Consider the following 23,467-nt stretch of genomic DNA (forward strand, 5'->3'; position numbering starts at 1 on the left):
AAGTTAACATAAAACTATGTAAAAGGCTGTTGCCCAACCAGCAGGCAACACAAACATAAGACTCAGAACCAAAAAATAAAACAAAACAAACAAGCATTTATTTACCAGTACACTCTAGGGATCGGAAACAACACTACAAAACTACACATCTCTGAAAAAGCACGAAGTATTCAATCCAGAAAAGATGGTCTAAAAGAACACTCTCAAAAAACTAATGTTTTTCTCCTGTCAATAATAAATTAGAGTGATATGGTAGGAACAACATTCAAGTTCATAAACATACCAGGTTAATTGTGTTGAATTAGGATGTGATTGAAAAACAACGGATGGTATTTATTAGCCCTTAACACTTTATAGTCACTCCACAAAGGTGTTTTTGACACTTTTTAAGGTTGAGAGAAATTAGTATACTTCTTTTATGCTACCATCACTTAAAAGGCAGTCACTTTATTAAAGCACCAGTTGAAAATGCTAGTTTTATTCCTCTTTTCCCCAGCAGTAAAGGTCTACATTAAACGTCTGCGAACTGTACTACTTTTGTAGTTGCTTGAAGGTGTCTTGCTGGCGTAAGGAACAAACTCTATGGTTAAGTGGTATTTTAGGCTGCCAAAACCAAAGAGTTTCTTATAAAAATAACCTCACCTTGATCTGGAGAAAAAAAAAATCTAAGGCAGAAATTATTTTTGTAATGTAGTGTAAAATATAAGCTTATTATTCAATAGTGTTCATTAAAAAAACTGCATCCAACTAAACTGAGAGAAATGAGTATTCTAACTTGTAACTGGTTGGTCAGTGTGACTGTTCCCAGAGTAGTTTCGCTACTTATTTTATACACATAAACACAAACATTTAATACTTAATATCGATATTCAAACTAACAATTTTTTTAAATCTATTATCCAAGGACTTCAACTGTGCTTCTTTGGACAAAGATATAGTCAAACAACAAAGAATTTAAATTCTTTTAAACTACCCAAAACCTACTCAAAATCTTTGGTGCATTAAGTCGGAGATAGTAAGTTAATAAATTTCTGTACTCAATAACTTATTCAATTTACAGATTAAGTGCTAACTGTTATCTATCAAAAATTAATTTAAAACAATAAATTATACTCACAAAATAAAATATTCACAATGAGGCTAAACTTAGTTGTGAGATTCAAAATTTTAAGCTTAGTTACAAAATAATGATTTTAGAGTCATAGAAAGGTGAACTAAGAAGAGTGGGGCTCATTTTATAAATTTTTGTGCCTACTTTGAGAGCTAATATACATTCAGTTTATCCAAATCCATGTTCTTACATTTTTGGAAACTAGAGGAAGCAAAGTAATTTTCCCACTATTGTGGTTTTACTTATTTCTTCTAAGTATTATATTGACTACCTCCAGACTGCATTAGGAACAAAAGAATGTAGTGCCTGGCACATAGTATGCATTCATTAATGCTACATCTTCTTCTTTCGTGAACTGCAGTCTGCCACCAGAGTTCAAATAAGTACTTTCTCTATAACATGGAAATACATCATTCCCTTTCTAGTTCAGAACTGCTTACAAGGTTCAAATGAGATAACATGTGAAAATGTTTTCAATAATACAGTATTCCAGCTTATCTACAGTAATAACTAAGTACAATTATACAATTGTATTTTACTTTACATAAGAGCTATATTCTTGAAAAGTCCTAAGTAAACCAATTCCTAAATTAAATCATATATTTAAAGTATTAGAACATCATTACTAAAAGAACCTTAAATACTTTCAAAACCCCAGGTATTATTTTCACTGTGGAAATGCTGTATCCTCCTTTTCTGCCACAATACACAATGTATCATGCATATAACACACATATAGACCATTTGCATTTTTTTGATAAACCCAAATTTTTCTGCAGTAGCTTATCTCTAAGGCAAAGTATATTTATAGGTATGATGTTTTAATTTCAATAAGCTATTTAGTTAAAATCTTATCTGCCTTTAGGATAAAAGTCATGAATCCATGTTCTTGATACTTGATTTGAAAGTCTAGGACTCATAGTGCCTCAGAGTCCAGCTCCATCATTAGTTCCCATGGAACATTTCCACGCTAAGTAACTAAGAATGCTTTAACAATAGGAAATAATATGAAATTAAGTCAACTGGTTCAAAGACAATTACAACCAAACTTCCATAAGTGAGGCAAAACTCAGGTTACCTTTATTATTTATATCAGCTACTTTGGTTAATGCCTCAATTTGCAACATGCTCTTTGTCTGAACATCACTATGGCAACTGTTCCTATAAAGTACCTTCATTTCTTAAGTGCTCAAACATTTTCCTCATTATTGATTATGTTTTATTCACTAAAATTTCATTATTTTATTTGTGATATGTTTTCAAAACCCACAAGGGCTAGGCAAGACTTTACAGTTTACACACAAAAAAGTGCTAAAAGCAATTAGGAGTGTAAACAAATTGAAATAGAAAATTTTAAAAACTGCTAATTTTCCAGTAGTTTACATACAAACTGCATGTTAACAGTAACTCAACTTTGCCTAGTCTAACCCTCAAGCAACCCCACCAGGAAAACCTCATCCTAGGTTAAGTAGAAATTGAGTTAAAAGAGACAAAAAAATGCAAAGTGCACATCTTTAAAAGTATTTTTGTAATTTTGGCAGGCTTTTTCTTCACTTAAATTTCATCAGTGAGGTGTTTCTGTGATTGCTATTTCCTTTCACCAAGCTTTCAATTATTGTCTCATCTAAAAAGAAGACTGAAGAATAGAAAAAAGATCTCATAAGGAAGCAAAATTAAAGTTCTGGCTTGAGTGTAAATCTGTATACAGTAGTAGTGCATTCAGCTGAAAAACTATGCTAATTTTGGGCAAATTTGAGAATGGGTTTGGCACCTTTTCTGACATTATATATGAAACATCTAGGTTCCATTTCCCTATTTCAGTCAGCCAAATTTTGTAAACGAAACACTAAATACATTAATTTAATTAAACCGTCATCAATTTAGTTACAGCTGTCCCTTCTTTACTCATCTAGATGCTGAAACATACTGTGAATGTGGAATAAATGACCAAATACAAGACATGCATGTGTCTTGATATCTAGGTAAAACTGTCATATTTTTCATTATTATATATTCAGTTAGATAATCTAATGCCTAGATCTATTTGTATTTATTATTCATCATAGTTGAGTGCAGGTCCAAATATCTGGATTAAAATAATAATCTTACCTTTTATTTAGCATCCTAACCTTATATTTGTTAGCTTTTAGCTTTTAGCTTGTGAAAACCCCAAATATAATGACAAAAATAGTAGATGACAAGATAGAAATACCAAGATCTTCTTACATGAACATGTAAGAAATTTCAAATCTCAACTTTGAAAATCTGAATGAAACAATGGCATTTAATTAGAATTAAAAGTTTGCAATTTTGGACGTGCTTACACTCCTTCCTATAGGCTACATACATGGTCCTTCAAACTTCATAGCAATATGGGGAAGGGAGAAAAGAGCTGACTAAAAGTAAACTTTGGCTTGGGGCTCACACCTGGTTGGCTAAGGCAGAAAGATTGCCACAAATTGAGGCCACCCTGGGCTACAGTCGAAGACCCTGTCTCAAAAAAAAAAAGGTAAAGGAATAGAAAAATTCCATTGATGATTTTAAAAATACCTCCACCATGTTCAGCAGCTAATAATCTGAAATTTAAAAATCCATTCAAAATTAGTACTAAATAATCTTTTAAAAAATCATACTTCAAATATTATGGCAAAATGTGTCCAAGTATTCAGTCAATAGAAATAAGCTTTTCTTGATTTGAAGCTGTTCTGAAGACTTGAGAAACTAGAAAAAAAAAAAAAATGAAAAAAAAAAAAATAGCAGCCCTACTAATTGAAAAGCCAGTAGTTTCTGGCTGTCAGCATACAAGCATCAAGGTCTATGGAATGTTTACTCATGAGCGATGCTCACTACTGGACATATTCTGGACAGCAGTTGTGCTATCAAGGCCCAATAATGTTCCAAGATAAGACGGTTCTCTAGGATCTAGCATCTGCTCAGGTCGGACTGGGTGAACTATATTTGCAGGCTGAGGAGTAAGAGTATATTTTTCCAGAAAAGCTAAATCTGCTGCCCGTGGATAATCAGTAGGCTGCGGCTGTGGTGGCAGAATCTCATGGGATGATGGGGGAAGTGTGGTGGTATGAGGCACCAGATCGCTGGATGTGTCAGGCATTTGAACTGGAACCAATGTTACTGGAACACATACTTCTGCAGACACATTCTGTAGCATAGTCTTGGCTTCCGGCTGATAAACTTTGGGCTGGTCCAGATATTGTTTTGTCTCTGCTTGAAAGATCTTATCATCAGATGAGTACTCTATTGTTGGCAAAGACACGAGTTTTTCCTCAGAAGTACTGAGAGAATCATCAGGAGATTTTATCCCATGAACATGGTCAATGTGGTATTTCAGCTTGTCTTTCCGCTTAAATGTTGCATTACAGTGTTGACAATTGAAAGGTCGGGCATCAGAGTGAATAACCAGGTGTTTTGTTAAAGTTTTCTTAATTCTAAAAGACTGATTGCAAATTTGACATTTGTATGGTTTTTCACCTGTGAAAAATAAACATATGAACAAAAATAAAATTAATGTATAATGTACCCATTTGATAAGATGGTAATTTAAATAGCAAATTTTTCACATGCATATCTGTTAAAACCTTGGTAATAACAGTAGCATTTTAAGCAATCATAAATGAAGAAAGCCTATCAAATTCATAAAGATAGTGAATTAAACATCAAAATGATCTGGGCTTAAGTCCTGAATAAACTATTTAGTAGACAGACTTTTCAGCCTAGTTCCCTACCTGCAGTGTAGTGCCTAAAAAAGGAAGTAAAGTAACTGCTTAGCCCTATTCTCTGTGTCTTAAGTGCTTAATAAACCTTATTAATGCTTACTATTACTTTATTCCTACTGAAAAAAACAAAAGTTTTTCTAAACGGAAACATTTGATATCCTTCTACCTGTAAACTATATAAAAACCAGAAGAACAACTCTTAACTTTTGTTTTTGTATTTTTAGGAGAGGTGAACAAAAAGTAGTAACACTGGTTTCTAACAAGAGATCAAAACTTTTAAATTTCATTGGGAAAAATAATTAAGAATACCAAATGAGTTCCTGATTCTTCTGCAGTTAGGTTCTTACACTATCATTTTATTTTGCTTTTTTTATTTAAAAAAAAAAAAAAAATTCCTAGCACAACCAAAGTGCTAGGCAGAATAATAACCCCTTAAAGGCATATGCATTCTAATCCACAGAAGCCATGATTATTTACTTTACACAGTAAAGTAGGCTTTGCAGTGTCCTAAAGTTAAAACTTTGAAATGGGCAGATTGATTGGATTATCAAAGGAGCCAAATAACTTCAGGAGACCTTAGAAAGTGGCTGATAACTAATGAAGGGTAAGTCAGATGTGACAGAACTCAACTCCAAATTGCTAGCTTTGAAAATGGAAGGGAGCGAGCAGCCAAGGAAGGAGAAAGCCACAATAATGATAACTGTGTTATCAGAAGGTGGAGAATAGCAACACAGGAAAGGGCCAGCAAATGTTAACAGTGCTTAAGCTTGTGCTGGGGATGTAGCAGTGGTAGAGGACTTGCCTCACAAACATAAGGCCCAGGGTTCAAATGCCCCCACACCCCCAAAAGTCCTTATATGTCCCAAATTCGATTAAAATGGCTATAAAATTAAAATTTATATAAGGAAAAGAGGGACATTAAAAGGCATTTGTGCACCCTAAAAGGTGATGATCTTATTTTTCCTAGAAAGTAGACACTAATCGAGAAAAAAAATTTACCCAAAAAAATGAGACAAAAAAGCTGGATTTACTCACCACAAAAAGAAAAATGAAAAGGGAATAAATATAAGATTACATTGTTGTAGAATATTAAAGTGTATTACTATTATGTTGCATTTGTTTAACTCTATGAAGCTGTATTTACTGTGCCTGTCTAAAACACCTGATAGTCTAATAAAGAGCTGAACTGCCCACAGCAAGGCAGGAGAAAGGATAGGCGGAGCTGGAAGGCAGAGAGGATAAATTGAAGGAGAAATCTGGAGGAGAGAAGCAGTAGCCAGAGAAGGAAGAGGACTCCAGGAGTCAGCCACCCAGCTACACAGCAAGCCATGGAGTAAGAGTAAGATTTACAGAAGTAAGAGAACAGGAAAAGACCAGAGGCAAAAGACAGACAGGGTAATTTAAGTTAAGGAAAGCTGGCAAGAAAAAAGCCAAGCTAAGGCCAGGTGTTCATAAGTAAGACTACGTGTCCATGTGTGAGTTATTTGGTGGTGGGCCTCCCAAAAAGAGAAAAAGACGTTACATTATATGAAATTCAAGCAGGGAAAATTAATTTTTGGTAATGTAAATCAAAATAGCCATCTTTCAAGGATGTTACTCATCAAGAACAGTCATGAGGATGCTTTTAACAGCCTACTACTATTATATAACATGATCTGAATAGTGACAACATTCATGAATTCATCATAAAAAGTATACTGGACTTTTCATTAGGATTTATGCACTTTATGAGCTATCTTCAATAAAAAATAGTTTATAAGAACATGTTGAACTTCAAAAAAGAAAATAAGAAAGAAAAAGAAAAGAAACTGAAAATCAAGCCCTAAGCATCTATCTTGTCATCCTTATGCTAATTTTAACTAATACATTAAATTCCAACAAGACTGTCAGGAGAATGTATGTATGTATGTATGTATGTATGTATGTATGTATGTATACATTCTGGGAACTGCATAAGCCAAAGAAATGGGTGAGAATAATCTATTTGTAGAAGAAAATCCCAGGAACCTCCCAACTAATTTCTCTCATTTTTGTAGTTGAAAGCAAGACTAGATGTTTGTCATAGGAAAGCAAGATGAATTCAAACTGAAAATAACCTATATTGTACCTTGCTGCAGAAATGACTTACTAACATATCACAAAAACTAAGTAAGGAGATCATAAAACCCAAGAACATGTAATGCCCTAAGGATTTCAAGACAAAAAAAAAAAAATCTAGAGAGTAAAATCATTGTCTATATATGCATACATGTTCATGTGGGTACAGGTGTATATAAACATTTGTGAAAGCCAGAAGTCAACCTCGGGTATGTCCAGCCTGTTTTTTTGTTTGTTTTTGAGACAGAGTATCTTCATTGGCCTGAAGTTGTCCAAGTAACCTAAGCTGGACCTGGGACGTGCCTGTCTTCATTTCTCCAAAGACCACCTCCCTTGATGAAATTACAATGGGTGCCGCCACACCAGCCTTCATATACAGGTTCTAGGAATCAAGACTGGGTCCTTCTGTTTACAAGGCAAGGACATAACCACCTAATCTATCTCCCCAGTCAGGACAACAAAACTTTTTGATCACCAAAGGGGCACTGCTGGTCACTTCAGTAAGGGTGGTTCAATATTCTTCACCATCCTCTAGTGAAACCATACTATAAAATTACTATACAATTGGCAATTCGCCGGGCGGTGGTGGCACATGCCTTTAATCCCAGCACTGGGGAGGCAGAGCCAGGCAGATCTCTGTGAGTTCAAGGCTACAGAGTGAGTTCCAGGAAAGGCACAAAGCTACACAGAGAAACCCTGTCTTTGGGGGGGAAAAAAATGGCAATTCCCCCTCTCATAAATTTAGCAATTCTATTTTCCAAATAAGGGTGCTCTTCCCAGGAAACATTAAGAGCTCATTTTCTGGAATGTGAGTTGATAAGCTGACATTTGGGATAATGCTTTTTCAATGATCATCATGAACTATACAAAATATTAACTCTCATGCCCAGATAAAGCTGGGTTGTGGATTTAGGAAACTATATAATCCATTTTTGGAAGAGTCACTTTGTCAAGTCCTATCTAGGTCTCAGTAAGTCAAATCTAGACCGATGGCTGCTTTTATAGTTTTCCTGAACACAGATGCATCCACTTGTAATAATACCTACAGCTACTCTTGTGCTACAGGAACACAGTTAAGTGACTATGACAGAAACAGTCTGGAGTATCTATTTATTATCTGGCTCTTTACAAATACTTGCTGCCTTTTGCTTTAGATTATTTCTTCCCCTTATATTCCATCATAGCTACAGTAGTTGTTTCACTCTATGATAGGGTTCATCTCGACTTTCAAAGAGTGGAAGGATGTCTCTATTTCACACCAAGTATGTAATAGCCAGATACATTTCAACTGCTATGAATTAAACTATCCATAGTCTCAATTTAATTTTCTGTGTGTTCATTATCTATTTTCTATGTTCTATTTGGTTTTTACTTATGACTGATCTGAAAAACAGCATTAACAAAGTTTCTTCAGTTTATACTCGTATGTATGCACTCCTAAAACTTGTTCATTGGAAGCACATAATTTTGCTTTTAGCAACATCACTGTATCAGTAATAAATCTTTACTAGAAACTATTTGATATTTAAAATTATCCAAATTAAGTTCCTTCCACTATAACATTCATGATATAATTTGTCTCTTTCAGAATAGCAGCTTAAAATATACAAATTGAGTATAAAACAAAGAAGTTTTAAGTACATAAACATACTTCGTAATTTAAGAAAAAAATAAATCTTCAGTTTTCTATATATGAGGGAAAGTGAAATCAATGTACCCTATACTTCATTCTAGGTGAGTGAGTGGAATGCATCAAAAGGAGAGAATTGTACTAAAGCTGCCTAAGGGGCACAAGCAGCTGTATGAGAAACAAACACATATACTACGACTTGCTGTGAGTCATGAGATACATGCACAACTCCTTTAACAGAGAAGATAACGGCAAGAGAAGCCTAAGAAAACCTTATAAAGCTCACCCAGGAGAAGTACAAGGCAAAACTCTAGCTTGGGCTAGTCTCTACAGAAAAGTTTCCCAAATTCTTGAAATTGAGAAGAAAATAAAAACACTTCCTATTCATGACATAAACTTTAATAAAAATATTGTATGTAAACATTTGAGTCAAGAATAATACATATGGATACATTGTATTATTAAGTAGTGACACAAAGATCTGGACAGAGTACCCTTATGTTTTACCTGAATGTGTCCGAAAATGCATTTCCAGACTTGATTTTCCTTTGAAAATCTTCTTACAAACATCACATTGATGAAATGTTGCTTTATATCTAAGAAAGTAAATGGATAATCTATGTAACTTTTATCAATAAAAAAAATTGAAAATTCTAAAACTGTACATTCAAATGTCACATAAAGCATACAAGCCTGGAGGAACAGAGGTACTTTTAAAACCAGAGCTAGCCTCAAGGGGCTTCCTCCAGTTATATTAAATAGAAGAACTTCTCAAAAGACACTTGTAAGAGGCCGGGCGGTGGTGGCGCACGCCTTTAATCCCAGCACTCGGGAGGCAGAGGCAGGTGGATCTCTGTGAGTTCGAGGTCAGCCTGGTCTACCAAGTGAGTTCCAGGAAAAGCGCAAAGCTACACAAAGAAACCCTGTCTGGAAAAACCAAAAAAAAAAAAAAAAACACTTGTAAGAATAAAACTTCAGAATGTCTTAAATCAACGCAACTTTTAATTAGCTATTAAATACACACAGGAAAGAATGCAGAGAAAAGAATAAAAATGCATCATTATTGGGCTAAATGGGAAAGAGGTTTAGGACAAAAAATTTATGATAATTAGAATATTCGAGTTCTGATGGCGATGATGATTATTAGACTGTAGAAATACACACTAAAAAGGCTGAGTTTCACCTTAAGTAAATTATAACCCAGTTAATTAAAGAGACAGACACTGAGCCTGATTAAAAGAAACTGAAATAATCTCAAAAGCTGCCTTCATTGAATGACAGTTTACATGGCTCTCATTAGTTCACCTACCAAACTTCATGCCTAAATAAAAAGAAATAAAATGTGAATCCTTTCTTCTTATTATACACAGATATAAGTAAATCTGTAATTGGCCCCAAAGTTAACATAGTTAGTGGCATAGTAGAATGCCTAACAAATATTAAGTTAAGGTCAAAATCAAATTTCAATTGTCAGCACTATGACATCTGTGGAATGAGTAGCATTTGAGTGAGTCAATGCCTAGTCTTTGAGGCAGATAAAAACAGTGCACCCAAATATGTGTCTCTGTGTGTATGTGGACACTTAAAAGACTTTAGAGGAATATAGAAACCAAAGAGAGAGAGATGATTAACTTGTTCCAAATTAAACAGAATAAACGAAACGTAAATTTTTCTCCCTCCATGACACTGCCAACAGCAGAAGAGGAAAGTTCCTCTTTCACTCACTTTTGCCACACCTTCTCTCCCAGATGCACACTCTTGTAATGAACAGTGAGATGATCCCTCCGACCAAAACACTTTCCACATTCTTCACACTGATGAGCCTTCTCACCTGAAAACAAAGGCACACATATTTCTTGTACCATAATAGGCATTTAAATTTTCCTTTTTTCTCCAGAAATAATGACCAAACAGTAAGATTATTTGATGGAATACCAGGAAAACAAAGCCACCCTTTAATCTCAGTTATTGCCTTTACATCATTCATTCAATTATCTTTCCCTGTTGAAGAATATTAAGGTATGTTACTTTTCTTTATGCCGCATTTGTTTAACTCTGTGAAGCTGTGTTACTGTGCCTGTCTAAAACACTTGATGGTTTAATAAAGAACTGAATGGCCAACGGTGAGGCAGGAGAGAAAAAATAGGCAGGGCAGGCAGGCAGAGAGAGGAAACAGAAGAAGAAATCGGGGAGGAAAAGAAGTAGCCAGAGAAGGAGGAGGAAAACAGGGGCCAGCAACCCAGTCACACAGCAAGCCACGGAGTAAGAGTGAAAGTAAGATCACAGAAGTAAGAAAAGAAAAAAGCCCAGAGGCAAAGTTCTAGAAGGGATAATTTAAGAAAAGCTGGCTAGAAACAAGCCAAACTAAGGCCAGGCATTTATATTTAAAAATAAGCCTCTGTGTGTGATTTCTTCAGGAGCTGTGTGGTGGGCCCCACAAAAGAGCAAATAGTAAAAACAACCAACAACATTTCCCAAAGAACTCATACCTAATTTCATGAATGTGGATGTTTGCTCACATGGAGAAATTAGTAACCTTTTGTGGTAGACATCTAACCTTACCTTTCAATGCAGAACAAGATAAATAAAATTACTTCAAACCCAAGATGTTGATTATAAATACGTATCTAGATATGAAATACCTCAAATGAACATATATTAAATTCAGGTGAACTATTTCAGTACTTAGAAAAACTACCTGAACATTTTCAGATCTTTTTATTTTAAAAGTATATTTCATCTATCAGGATTTCTTACATTGGCAATGAGCAAAAGTGTAAATACAATGAAAACTCCATTGATTACCTATTATTACATTTCCATTCAAAGGTTGATCATTACACACCATTGTCTCAACACCAATGTGCAATTAATGCATGTGACTTCTAGAATTACAAACTTAGAATTCCCTCACTAGAAATGAAAATGCATAATCTCAATTAAAATGTCATCAGACCTTTAATCGCTTGAAGTAAGGTTAGCTATTTGCCTGGCTGTGATCATTTAAGAAAGCCATCTGTCACATTTCCTATTTAAGGAATGTTTAGAATACTGATGATAATCACCAGTTCTATTGTGCACGTAGAGATGGCTCTTTCCCATTATTCTGCTCACATTGTTGACTCATAGCATTTCCTGAACATCAATCTGAGATGAAGACATGAAAGAAATCCCCAGAGTATGAAATTATAATGTAATTATCTAAAAATCGGTCAGGACTATAAAGGAATTCTTTTCCAAATATGCCTTCAAATTCCACTACAACATAAACTTTAATACTTAGTTACAATAATGTCCCTTTAAAACACCAGACTTTCACTAACTTCTCAAATATAATCACAGTGAGAAATACGGTTTTCTCTTCAGGGAAGTGCCAATAGTATTGCTGAATACATCAGCATAATATTTGAATTATAAACTTTGAGAATTTATTCAAAATTAAACTTTGAAATCTCAGTAAACATGTTATGATATGATTATTTACCTATTTCCAGATGCTTTTACAAAAACGATTTAAAAACCATCATTATAAAGGGGTGACCAGCAAATGTCCAACTATTAAAACCACAGCTAACATACACAGAAAGCAGTATTATGTTCTCTACAGTGGTTTTTTAAACAGTTTTGGAAAGAGCAATACAAAATAGAATTTACCCGAATGTATTTTTTTGTGCTTTGTTAGGTGGTCATGGCGAATAAATGTTTTTCCACATTCATCACACTCATATCTTTTATCATCATGATGTACTCTTAGGTGAAGCCTATAAACATAAAAGAACAAAGACTGTTGAAAATTGTGTGGAATGAAAATGCTTGATAATAAATAAATGATTAAAAAATGAAAACAGGCTGTCTGCTCAAGCACATCATTTGCTCTGCAGGTAGGACTTTCAGAGTCCTTCTCCACCTTTTACACAAAGATCTCGGAGTTCTATTCACCTCTCCTCAAGGAGCACTTTGAAATTTGCATATCCCATACAGTTCTAAATACTTGCTAAGTTCTTAGATATTAAATCTACCTCAAAGACTCTACCAAATGTTTATGGGTGTTATTGATCTGAGTCTCAAGAATTCTCAGGAATCAGAATTGGACAAATGGATAAGTATGCAAGCAACTACATGATAATGACAGCTACTAGTAATAACAACTGATTATTATACTACTCTGGAAAACTGACACTGTATATAAATTGATAGCTGATAAATTACAGTATTTTAAAAGACCTCAAGCTTATAAAAATTACATTTTTACTACTTCACACTAAAAAATGGTGCTTTAAATTCAAAGATAAACAATAAAAGGTTTAGATTATTGAAACTGACCTAGTTTGAATCTCTTTTACTTCTATATGTTCTGTGTATACCAAAATGAAATGAATAGCTTTTCTACTCAAGTTTCTAAAACAAGTGTTGACTTTACACTAACTAAAACAATTAAATGACTAGACTACATCTAAAGAGAAAATAATCTCTTTACAGTTAAAGAGATAATAAATGAAACTATGGCTATTAAAGCCATAAGATTACAATTCTAGAATTAACTAAGAAAAATTAAAATCATACATTTTTCTTAGTAAGTACCTACCTATTTAAGGGGAAATTCAGAACCTTCAGTTACAGTCATTCAGACATAAAAAAAAAAAATTAAACAAGTAACAGTGCACAGAAGGCCACCTAAAACTGAGAATTCCAGAGTCCTTAATCTTATTTCCATATAATTATATTCTTCTACAGTGAAGGATGAAGAAATAAACAAAGCTTGGAAAAGAGTTTTAATACTATTTTCATCCAAAGACAAAAAAATTAAATATTTAAATAATGACAGTTCAGTAAAGGCTTTGGTAAAGTTGTTAATGAGAAAATATTAATGTATTACACAAAGATAAAGATAATTATTTAAAGCGGTAGAAAGAAAAGTCAGTAATGTTTTTCCTAGCTGCATATCATAAGTCTAAGAAAGGCTTTAATTGAACAAGGCACTTATAATGAAATACAATTAAAGCAGACCTGTAATTTTATCTCATTTAATATAAGGGAAGGTAACTTACCTGTATGAGCTTCCATGACGAAAACTTTGCCCACAGATACTACAAAGATGAGGTTTTTCTCCACTATGTATTCTCAAATGTTCTTTCAAAGTAGTTCTATGTTTAAAAAAATTTTTAATTACATATATATACATACATAATATATATTTCAGAGTTCTTAATCTTATATTTTCTCATATAGATACACATATTATATATCTTCTAATGCCACTGTACATAGTAAATGCAGATTTCAAACCCCTATTAGAACAGAGAACTACAGTTTAACCATTACTTCAGCAAGCATTTTGCCAGAATATCTGTAGTTCTAACTTTGAAAGTTTTTCTACACACTTAAAGGCCTGAATCAGGATGGACAAAGTTATTTAGGGAGAGAGAAGTAGAAGGAAGTGTTCCTGACTTCTATGGGCTTTCCACCCACTCTGAATTGGCTTTCAGGTCAATGCCCGATCATCAGGTGACTTCAAAAGGCAGGCCATGAGCTGAAGCTCTGCCAGCAGATGGCGCTCATATACAAGAACCACAATACCTGACAAGTGCTAGTCAGGAGTGCCCAGCTCTGGGAAACACCCCTGCAGATATTTCTAAACTTATGTATAAAAGCAACTAGAATAAACAAAGAAGTGCTATCTTTGTTTTGTTCTGTTTTTCTATCTTGGCTCATTTGATTATTTTGTTTTTATATAAGTTCCATAAGGGGGAAAGAAATTTATAATCCACATAATAAATTTATAATTTTCTAATCTGTAAATATGATTTCATATTAAGTAGCCTAATGACTCTCCTACCATATTCATAATTTATATTATGACTTTCCAACTCTCGTACCATATTCATAATTTATATTATGAAGTCAGCATTTCTAATTCTAAGTTGAAGGCCATGAATCTTAAATATACTGAAGGTATATTTTTGCATAGTGTTTCACAATGGAATTCAAGCTGATGACAAACTTTTAAGCGTCCTGCTTTGCCTTCCTAGTAATGAGATTACAGACATGTGTCACTAAACTTGGCTTCAAAAATATGTAAAACTGCCGGGCGGTGGTGGCGCACGCCTTTAATCCCAGCACTCGGGAGGCAGAGCCAGGCAGACCTCTGTGAGTTCGAGGCCAGCCTGGTCTACAGAGTGAGTTCCAGGACAGGCACCAAAACTACACAGAGAAACCCTGTCTTGAAAAAAAATGTAAAACTTACACCTGCTTTTCAAGAACAGCATTAAACATATGCTCAGGTTAGGGATTTGAACATTATCATACTGTCAAATGCCTCACTTATCTTATTCCCCTCTTCTCTCCTCAGAAATAACCACTTATGTTTATCATGCCTTTCTGTTTTACTTTTCACACACACCCTATTATACAAGACAGCACATGCTTTTGAAAATCTGAGTCGCACACATACTCGTAACAATATTGTCACTAAAATACATCAGTAAAAGGTTTAAAAGGTACTATGAAGAGAGTCTGTGGATGGAATCCATCTGCAGATTTTCCAAGAGTTCACAAGGCCACCCTGACATTCCAGTAGATAAAGTAACAAATAAATAGGATGTAGTAAACCAACGATCTAAACCTGCAAATCCTGGCTTCTGTATGACTTCTGTAATTTTTTTTTGTCTTCTACATTTTAAGCTAAAGCATAATCCGAGTACCTAGTGTCCTGAGTTATCTACTTCCTATAACCCTTATTAATAATTTATAACACATGTAGTGCTTCAGCTTTTCTGAGTGTGCAGATTGTGCAGATAACATTACCTTTCTCGTACTGACTTTCCACAAATAAAGCAAGTCCATTTTCTCTTGCCACCATGAGTACATTCTATATGGCGTTTCAAATTTCCAGTGTCATTGAATTGACGACCACATATATCACATGGAAAGGGACCTAAAAAAAATTTTTTAAAAAGCATATATTTGAAGTTTAAAAATACATACTATGTTAAATTCAAGAGAGGTACCACAAGTTTGTTCCTACCAACATCAGCAGCATAGGCAAAATTTCTAGTATACTGAAATTATTTGTTTATATTCTCTTCCCTCCTAAGTTGTTTATTCCTGAAAGGCATTTCTAGACCTTAGGCCTAAGTACAATATTTTATATAAGTACAATATTTTATATACAAAAAATAAAATGGAAGTCCTAAATACACTAATGTGTTTATAATTTAAATGGCCAATTTCTTGTTTCAAACTAGACTGAAACAAAATAAGAAATACTATATGCACAGTTTCTATGAAAAGAGGCAATGGAAACTTTTGAAAGAATGAACAGATGAACAGTTCATGATTTGGAAATAACCTGCTGCTCATACATAGCAATTCATCAGTGACACTGAGAACACTGAAAACAATTGTGACCCATCTCTGCCCACTCTTACAATATTAAACCCACACTTGTCATGGTGATATACTGACCTCTCCTGGTTCTGCACGTCACCATTTTACCAAATAAGTAACTTGAGACAGTAAGTTCTACTGAACGTCAAGCTAAAAGAAAAACATGGTGGAAAGACACATAGTAGACACAGCTCAAGGAAACACCATCTATGTGCAAGATGGTGTCTCAGAATTTGCAAGAATAAATTGGAGGAGGAATTATAGGAATTAATCATAACAGCACAGAGGAAAGATATAGAATTTGCACATGGACTCAGAGACTATTTAAAACAAAACTGATCCATGGACATAGGAAATTTCTACATTAGAAATGAGATAAGATTTCAAAAGTTGTATCACTACCAGGCATGCTTAACATATTCTTATTTAAAATTTGTATTTCTTTGACTGTGAGATTTGAATTTATTACTCATATATTAACTCATTCAACAAAGATTTATTGATTTATTTTAAGTACTGTGGAAACTCCCTCCTCCATCCCTGCACTGAGAAAAGAAAAGGTCTCCAAATAGATGGGAAAGAAAAGGCAGTATCTGTGAAGTTGAAAATAAATCGATGAGATGTAAAGAGTCACGATGAACCTATTATGACAGGCAGGAGTTGAGTGAAGCATTAACCATCTATTCCTAACATCTCTGTACCCTGTTAACTCTCTATACAGTTGAAGTATCCAGCAGGGTGAGGAAGAAACAGCCTCCACCTGCACGTTCAGTTACTTGTTAGGGTTCCTCGAAGAAAACAACTTTTAATTTGTTCCCATATTGGATACTCAGTTTTACATGTTGTCAAACTCCTCTCAACTCTTTATTTCATGAAGCTATGCTAAAATCTTACCATTAAGCAACATTTCAAAGTAACTCTGTACACAGGATAGAATTATAAGATCTGACTTTTAAAAGTTAGATTATCTGACTATAAATCTCACACTTAAAAATGCAGATATATTAAAAGTCCTCCATAACTCTCCCAATCATATTACGTAGATCTCTCTCTAACTCAACAGAATATACAATAACACAGGCAGCACCAATGTATTATTGAAAGAATTAAGAGTTGCTCGGGGTGGATGGCAGCACTGGCAGCACTAGCACCATCAAACACGCAGAGCAGACTAATGAAAGCAAGTACCCTGGAGCATGATTGGGCTGCCTCAACCATCTATTCAGGGGATGGGACTTGCACTGTTTCTTGTGAATCACTCATCTGAAGTTTACAACAGTTCACAGCAATGGAAGTACAGAGGTGAGGCTCAAAACTGGTCTACTACATATGTCATTAAACATTCCCTTTGTGGTCTATCCATTGTCTTTATGGTGCTAAGGATGGATCTTGTGCCTTCCTATGCCATGCATCTGCTCTGGTACTGAGCCACATCACCATCCACCATTGTTAGCATCATTATGTAAGGTGGGAAAGAGCAGAAATACTCACGCCAATCACCTATATGGTTTAGCATGTTTGATCTTTTTCTTAAATATTATGAAAAATATAAGCCCATTATTTTACTTCAAAAATAGATTTTTCAGAGTTCTTAAAAATAGTAACTATAATATTGGAAATAACATATTCAGAGAAAGAGAATGCAAACTTAACACCTATTACATATTACCTTTGTAATGGCTGTTTGGTTGTCAACTTGACTACGTATGGAATTAACTAAAATCCAAAACTGGAGGACACAGCTGTGAGGGATTTTTACTTAATTTGAAATAGGAAGATCCACCTTTATTCTAGGCCACACCTTCTGCTAGAAGCCTATATAAGGACATGAAAGAAAGAAGCGTTTGCTCTTTGCCTGCTTATTCTGACTTGCTACCAAGTCCATTCCTTCACTGGCATAGAGACTATTTCTCTGGGATTCCAGTGTAGACTGAAGATCAGCTGAGATATTCAACCTTGTGGACTGAGCAACTTCTGAATTCTTATTTCCCATTCAGAGCCAGCCACTGTTGGATTGGCTGGACTACAGCCTTTAAGTCATTCTAATAAATCTCCTAGGTAGGTAGGTAGGTAGGTAGACAGACAGACAGACACAGACATTTTATACGTTGTTACTCTATAGAACCATGACTAATACAATCTTTTTTAATCCACACAGCAACATTTATTAACTTTGATATATGAGAAACCTACAGCTCTATGAGCATTCTTTAAATCATATAGTAGGTGGCTGAGCATGACAGTGAAAATATCTTCACTGTGAAGTCTTACACTTCATTTACATGATACCATAATACCTATGGATTCTTTTCCTAGTAAATGTCACCTTTTACAGAAATTATACACAGTAACTAAGCATGTGTGAGCAGAAAAATGTGATTTACTGGCCTGCCTGATTATGCTCTGCACTGTAATTTAATCAGGAGTCATAATCTCCCTAGACACTAAGACAAAACTCATTACATGGCTAGCAGCTGTTTGATATATGTGTACTACTTTGAATGTTCAGTGCGTTCTCCTAGAGTATTTTTTCAATGTCCTTTATAACTAAAGCTTAACACATTAATTAAATTTCACTTTCTACCATTTCTGCAACGCTTCCCTAATTGAGATGTAATATGATAGAAAAATAAGTAATCTTTCAACAGGCAACAACAACAACAACAACAAAAATCCAGTTAAACCATTTTTAGAAACTTCCTTTTCAAAAGAGTTAGCCAGCTCAGCCTATGCTGACAGGAAAGAAACTATTACATAAAACAGGTTACTTTAACTTTTAAGCTCTAAAATAAGAATACATAGTGGGTTCAATTTATATCTTAGAACTTCTACCTGATATTCTTCAAATAGTGATTACTAAACGATACATTACTAGAAGTTAAAACAGAAAATTAGAAACAGAAATGGAGGTAGAATCCATATATTAACTATAAAAATCTCTTTGCCAGGATACTTTAGAGAGAGAGAGAGAGAGAGAGAGAGAGAGAGAGAGAAGAGAGAGAGAGAGAGAGAGAGAGAGAGAGAGAGTTTTCAAATTAAAAGAAGGGAAGCCACTAATTGTCCAATAATAAGTAGGTAGGTACTGGGCTGGAAAAATGAGTAAGAACATTTCCTGAGCAAGAATGAAGATCTAAATTCAAATCCCCAGAACCCAGGTCAAAAGCCAGGAGAGGACAGCACATCTGTAACCCCAATGCTGTGAGGCAGGCAAAGACAAAGACTTCCTGGTGCTTGTTGGCCAACAGCCTAGGTCCAGGCTCAAAGATGCTGTCTAAAGGGAATAAGGTAGAGAGTGGTAGTACAGGACATAGAGCATCTTCCTCTGGCTTCTGGATGCACAATCAGGTACACCTGCATATACAGATGTGCATACACCACACAGTCACAAATGCACATTCACAAAGTAGTTATTCCTGAAATAAAGTATAAAAATAATTCCCTCAACATGTAACATGTAATCATGATGTCTCCAACTGGAACTTTTAATATATTTAACAGTTGTTTCTATGATGCCTTTTTAGAACTGCTAAGATTGAACAAGTCAAAAACCACTTGGAAAGGGGTAAGCTAAAAAATAAATATACTCTATCTTTCACCAATAAGCAGCTTTCTACATTATAACCACAAAAATCAAATATGCCTTGAAATACAATATAGCCTTGAAGTTATCTAACAACAGATATTCTCTTTTATCGAGGCACAATAGTTCAAGGTCCTTTAACATTTTTTAACTGACATAATTTTAAAACCCTGTTGTATCAAAAAACAAAACCCACAAAAATGAAAATGAAAACAAGCCAAGCTACTCACTTCTATATTTGTCAATATCCATTTTAAATACACTGACCCAGAAATGAATACAATTTTCCAGATCAATTCAAAACTAGATTACTACTTTAATTCTGAAGAATATACACTATTAATAAAGCTGAAATCTGCACAGGTTTTGTCAGCTGATTATTGGTTCACACCATGCCTCTGTCTAACAAGCCTCTGCTGTTAAGCCCATCCACATGAAAAGGCGTTTGGAGGATGGACTGCTTCGTAATCAAGTAGTCCAAGAACTAAAGTCGACCACTCGGCATTTATGCATAATTTTAAATTTGTCTTCAACTATTGTATGACCTATACTTTGTATGACTATACTTTTATATATATATATATATATATATATATATATATATATATATATGGTATATGAAATACTCTTATCAGCTTCATGCCATCTATAAAGTTATTTACCCACATTATTCTTACTTAGTATAAATTATTATTCAAGCTGCCAATAAAAGAAATAAGACTGAAAAGAGACTTCTATGTGGGATGACAATAAATCATTATGAGGATTAACTTTCATAAATTACCAAGCCTTACTTTCAAATTTAAAGTCTAAGTCTCTATCTTGGCCATAAGCATTAGGGAGGAAACTCATCACATAATATTTTATTCCAAATATACTAAGTTTATATTCAGCAAAAGTTTTTATGAAATCAAATGCCCTATTTCAAGCATTTAATGAGATCTATCCAGTTAGCAATTGTGAACTGTTTATATCCTCTGGTATTTTTGCTATTCAAAACAAAACCAAGTCATATTTGCTGATCTATAGGAACTGTAACATATATAGCATCACTCTAAATAAGTACAACTCCCTTTGCCCTAATTCAATACCAAAGTTCATCAAGAGTGTTTCAATAATCCTCCAGAAGAAACTGCTTAAAAAGCCTAACAATATTAGGAAAGATATAAAGTTGAGTAAAACAAACAGATAAAAGTATGACAAAACTCTAATGAAAACAAACAACTGCACAAATGTTCATAAGCAGGAAGACTCATGCACACTAGGACTTCTGATTTAATAGACAAGACTAAAGACATCCCTAACATTCCTGATAAATTATTTGAGGGGTATCAATAAATTACATTTGTTTTTTCTTTAACATGGTCTCTTCATGTAGACAAGGTTGGCTTAGAGTCACTATGTAGCCCAAACTGTTGCAAAATTATGCTGATCCTCCTGTCTCAGCTCCTGAGTGCTGGGACTTGGGCATGAGTTACCAAGCCCAGCCTGAAAAGCTGATTCTCATGTTTATGTAGAGACAAGAACTCCAGAATGGACACCATAATACTGAAGTCAAAAACAAAGTTAGAAGACCAGCAGTACCAGGCTTCAAAGCTTGCTATAAAGCTGTAATAATATAGACAGTATGCAGAGCAGCAAATAGATACACAAACATGAAGCGAACTGCCAAAGGAGTGAAGGCCACACAATGGTCTTAAAAAAAAGTGAAGGTGAAACAATTTGACAACCATATACACAAGAAAGAGAATAGAGACCTCACAAATCTAGACATAGTCCTCTACAAATGGTGTCCTCTGCAAAAATGAACTCAAAATGGCTCATCATCTAAATAGAAAAAATTGGAAATTATACAACTTATACAAACAATGTATGCAAAAATATAGGTGATGTTAGGTTTGACAATGTTTATATGTGACAGTCTTGAAAGTTGAATTTTGTTCCATGACAGAACCTTGTCAGTACAATGAATAAGCCAGACACTACTAAAGTAGTGTAACAAAAAAATACATAAAGCAATCTAAAGGGACTGAAGAGTTGGCTAAGTGGTTAACACCACATACTGCTCTTCCAGAGGACCCATTAGGTTCCCAACAGACATGCTGGATAGCTTACAACCATGTGTAGTTTACAACCATTTGTAACTCCAGCCCCAAGACATCCAACACTCCACCCTCTTAGGGGCACACACAGCATGAAAACACAAACACAATTTAAATAATAAAAAATAAATCCTTAAAAAAAAAAATGAAGTTTCAAGACAGAGACACACAGAACATGAACACACACACACACACACACACACACACACATACACACACACACACACACAATTAAAATAATAACTCCTTAAAAAAAATAAAAGAATTTTCAAGCCAGAAAGATGATTCAGCAGTGAGTGATGGGTGATACCATTTTGTATGCTGTGAATGTGTGTTGCTCTGATTAGTTGATAAATAAAGCTGTCTGGCCAATGGTGAGGCAGAATAAGGTTAGGCGGGACATTCCAACCAGAGAGAAAGGAAGGAGAAAAGAGAGCAGAAGAGACGCTGCTAGCCACCACCAGGAGAAGCGAGATGTAAAGATACTGGTAAGCCACAAGCCACATGGCAAATATAGGTTTATAGAAATGGGTTAATTTAAGATATAAGAGCTAGCTAGCAAGAAGCCTGCCATGGCCACAGTTTAAAAATAATATAAGCCTGTGTGTGTTTATTTGGGTCCGAGTGGCTGAGGGACTGTGGGGCCACAGGAGCCAGGTGGGACCACAGAAAACTTACAGCAACACAGCAGGGAAAGGTGTTTGCCACTAAACCTGATAACCTGAGTTCCATCCTTGAGAATCACATGGTGGAAAGAGAGACCAACTCCTATAAGTTGTCCCAATACCTCATCATAGGCATATGCAGGGACATGTCACACACACACACACACACACACACACACACACACAAATACCTAAGTATTTTTAAAAAGAATTCTCAAAACTCAACAACAAAAAAAAAAAAAAAAAAAAAAACAGCACCACTAGAACATAGAACTAAAGACTTAACAGACAGAGCGTCAAAGACAAATGACAAACATACAAATGAAGCAACAATCTAGTAAGCAATTACTATGGTGGCTTAAATATCAGAATTCTGACAAAACCAAATGTTAAATGCTAAAGTAACAGGAGTTCTAATCCAGCCGGTATAACCATTTTGGAAGACAATATGGCAATTTCTAACAAACTGAATGTATTCTAACAATCCAATAGACCTTTTCTTTATGTTCTCAGATTTTCATCCAAGCAAACTGAAAATTTGTCCACAACAAAATATGCAAACAGATAACCACAGCCATTTTATAATTAATCACCAAAACTTAGACATTAATCATTTTTTAAACTGTACCATGTGGTGGGGATGCTGATGTGGGACAATGCTGTACATACAGAGGTTGGCAACACATTAACTATCTGCACCTTCTCAATTTTGTTGTGAATTTAAAACTACTCTTAAACAAAAAGAGATTTTTTTTTCAAGAGCATAATATAATTACGCCATTTCCCCCTTTTCTTTACTCCCTCCAAACAATGAAGTTTTTTAAGAGGAAAAAGTACAGTTTGACAGTGGTGAGCTCTTCTACATCAGATAATCAGTAACTAGATGACTACTTTACGAAAACATAACTTACCCAGATGGAACTTCTCCTGATGCTTTAACCGTGCAAATCGGGATTTGAAATGCTCTTCACAATAGGTACACTTAAAAGGTTTATCTTGTGAATGCAGAATCATGTGTTCCTCCAAGTGTGGTCTTCGAGTAAAAGATTTCTTACAAATCTAAATAGAAGTGTATATAAAATGTAACTACCTTAATTTAAGATTGAATTAAAATATAAAGCTCATAATACATATAAAACATACAAATTCAAGTAAAGAGAAA

At 34.6% G+C, this 23,467-nt stretch overlaps 1 protein-coding gene across 2 annotated transcripts in view; it reads right to left on the reverse strand.

Moving 5' to 3' along the window:
• Positions 1-76: 76 nt before the first annotated feature.
• The window catches only part of Zbtb41 (zinc finger and BTB domain containing 41), a 34,863-nt gene continuing 11,472 nt past the window's right edge, over positions 77-23,467 (reverse strand). For both annotated transcript variants that reach the window (XM_028889878.1, XM_028889877.2), the window contains exons 5-11: positions 23,217-23,364; positions 15,377-15,506; positions 13,621-13,716; positions 12,227-12,333; positions 10,298-10,403; positions 9,080-9,168; positions 77-4,600 (exon numbers count right to left, since the gene is read on the reverse strand). In XM_028889878.1, the coding sequence (XP_028745711.1) occupies positions 3,942-4,600; positions 9,080-9,168; positions 10,298-10,403; positions 12,227-12,333; positions 13,621-13,716; positions 15,377-15,506; positions 23,217-23,364 (1,335 nt within the window). In that variant the 3' untranslated portion in view covers positions 77-3,941. The remainder of the gene's footprint in view (positions 4,601-9,079; positions 9,169-10,297; positions 10,404-12,226; positions 12,334-13,620; positions 13,717-15,376; positions 15,507-23,216; positions 23,365-23,467) is intronic.

The sequence above is a fragment of the Peromyscus leucopus genome, chromosome 15 (genome assembly GCF_004664715.2).
Source record: "Peromyscus leucopus breed LL Stock chromosome 15, UCI_PerLeu_2.1, whole genome shotgun sequence".
Lineage (NCBI taxonomy): Eukaryota > Metazoa > Chordata > Mammalia > Rodentia > Cricetidae > Peromyscus > Peromyscus leucopus.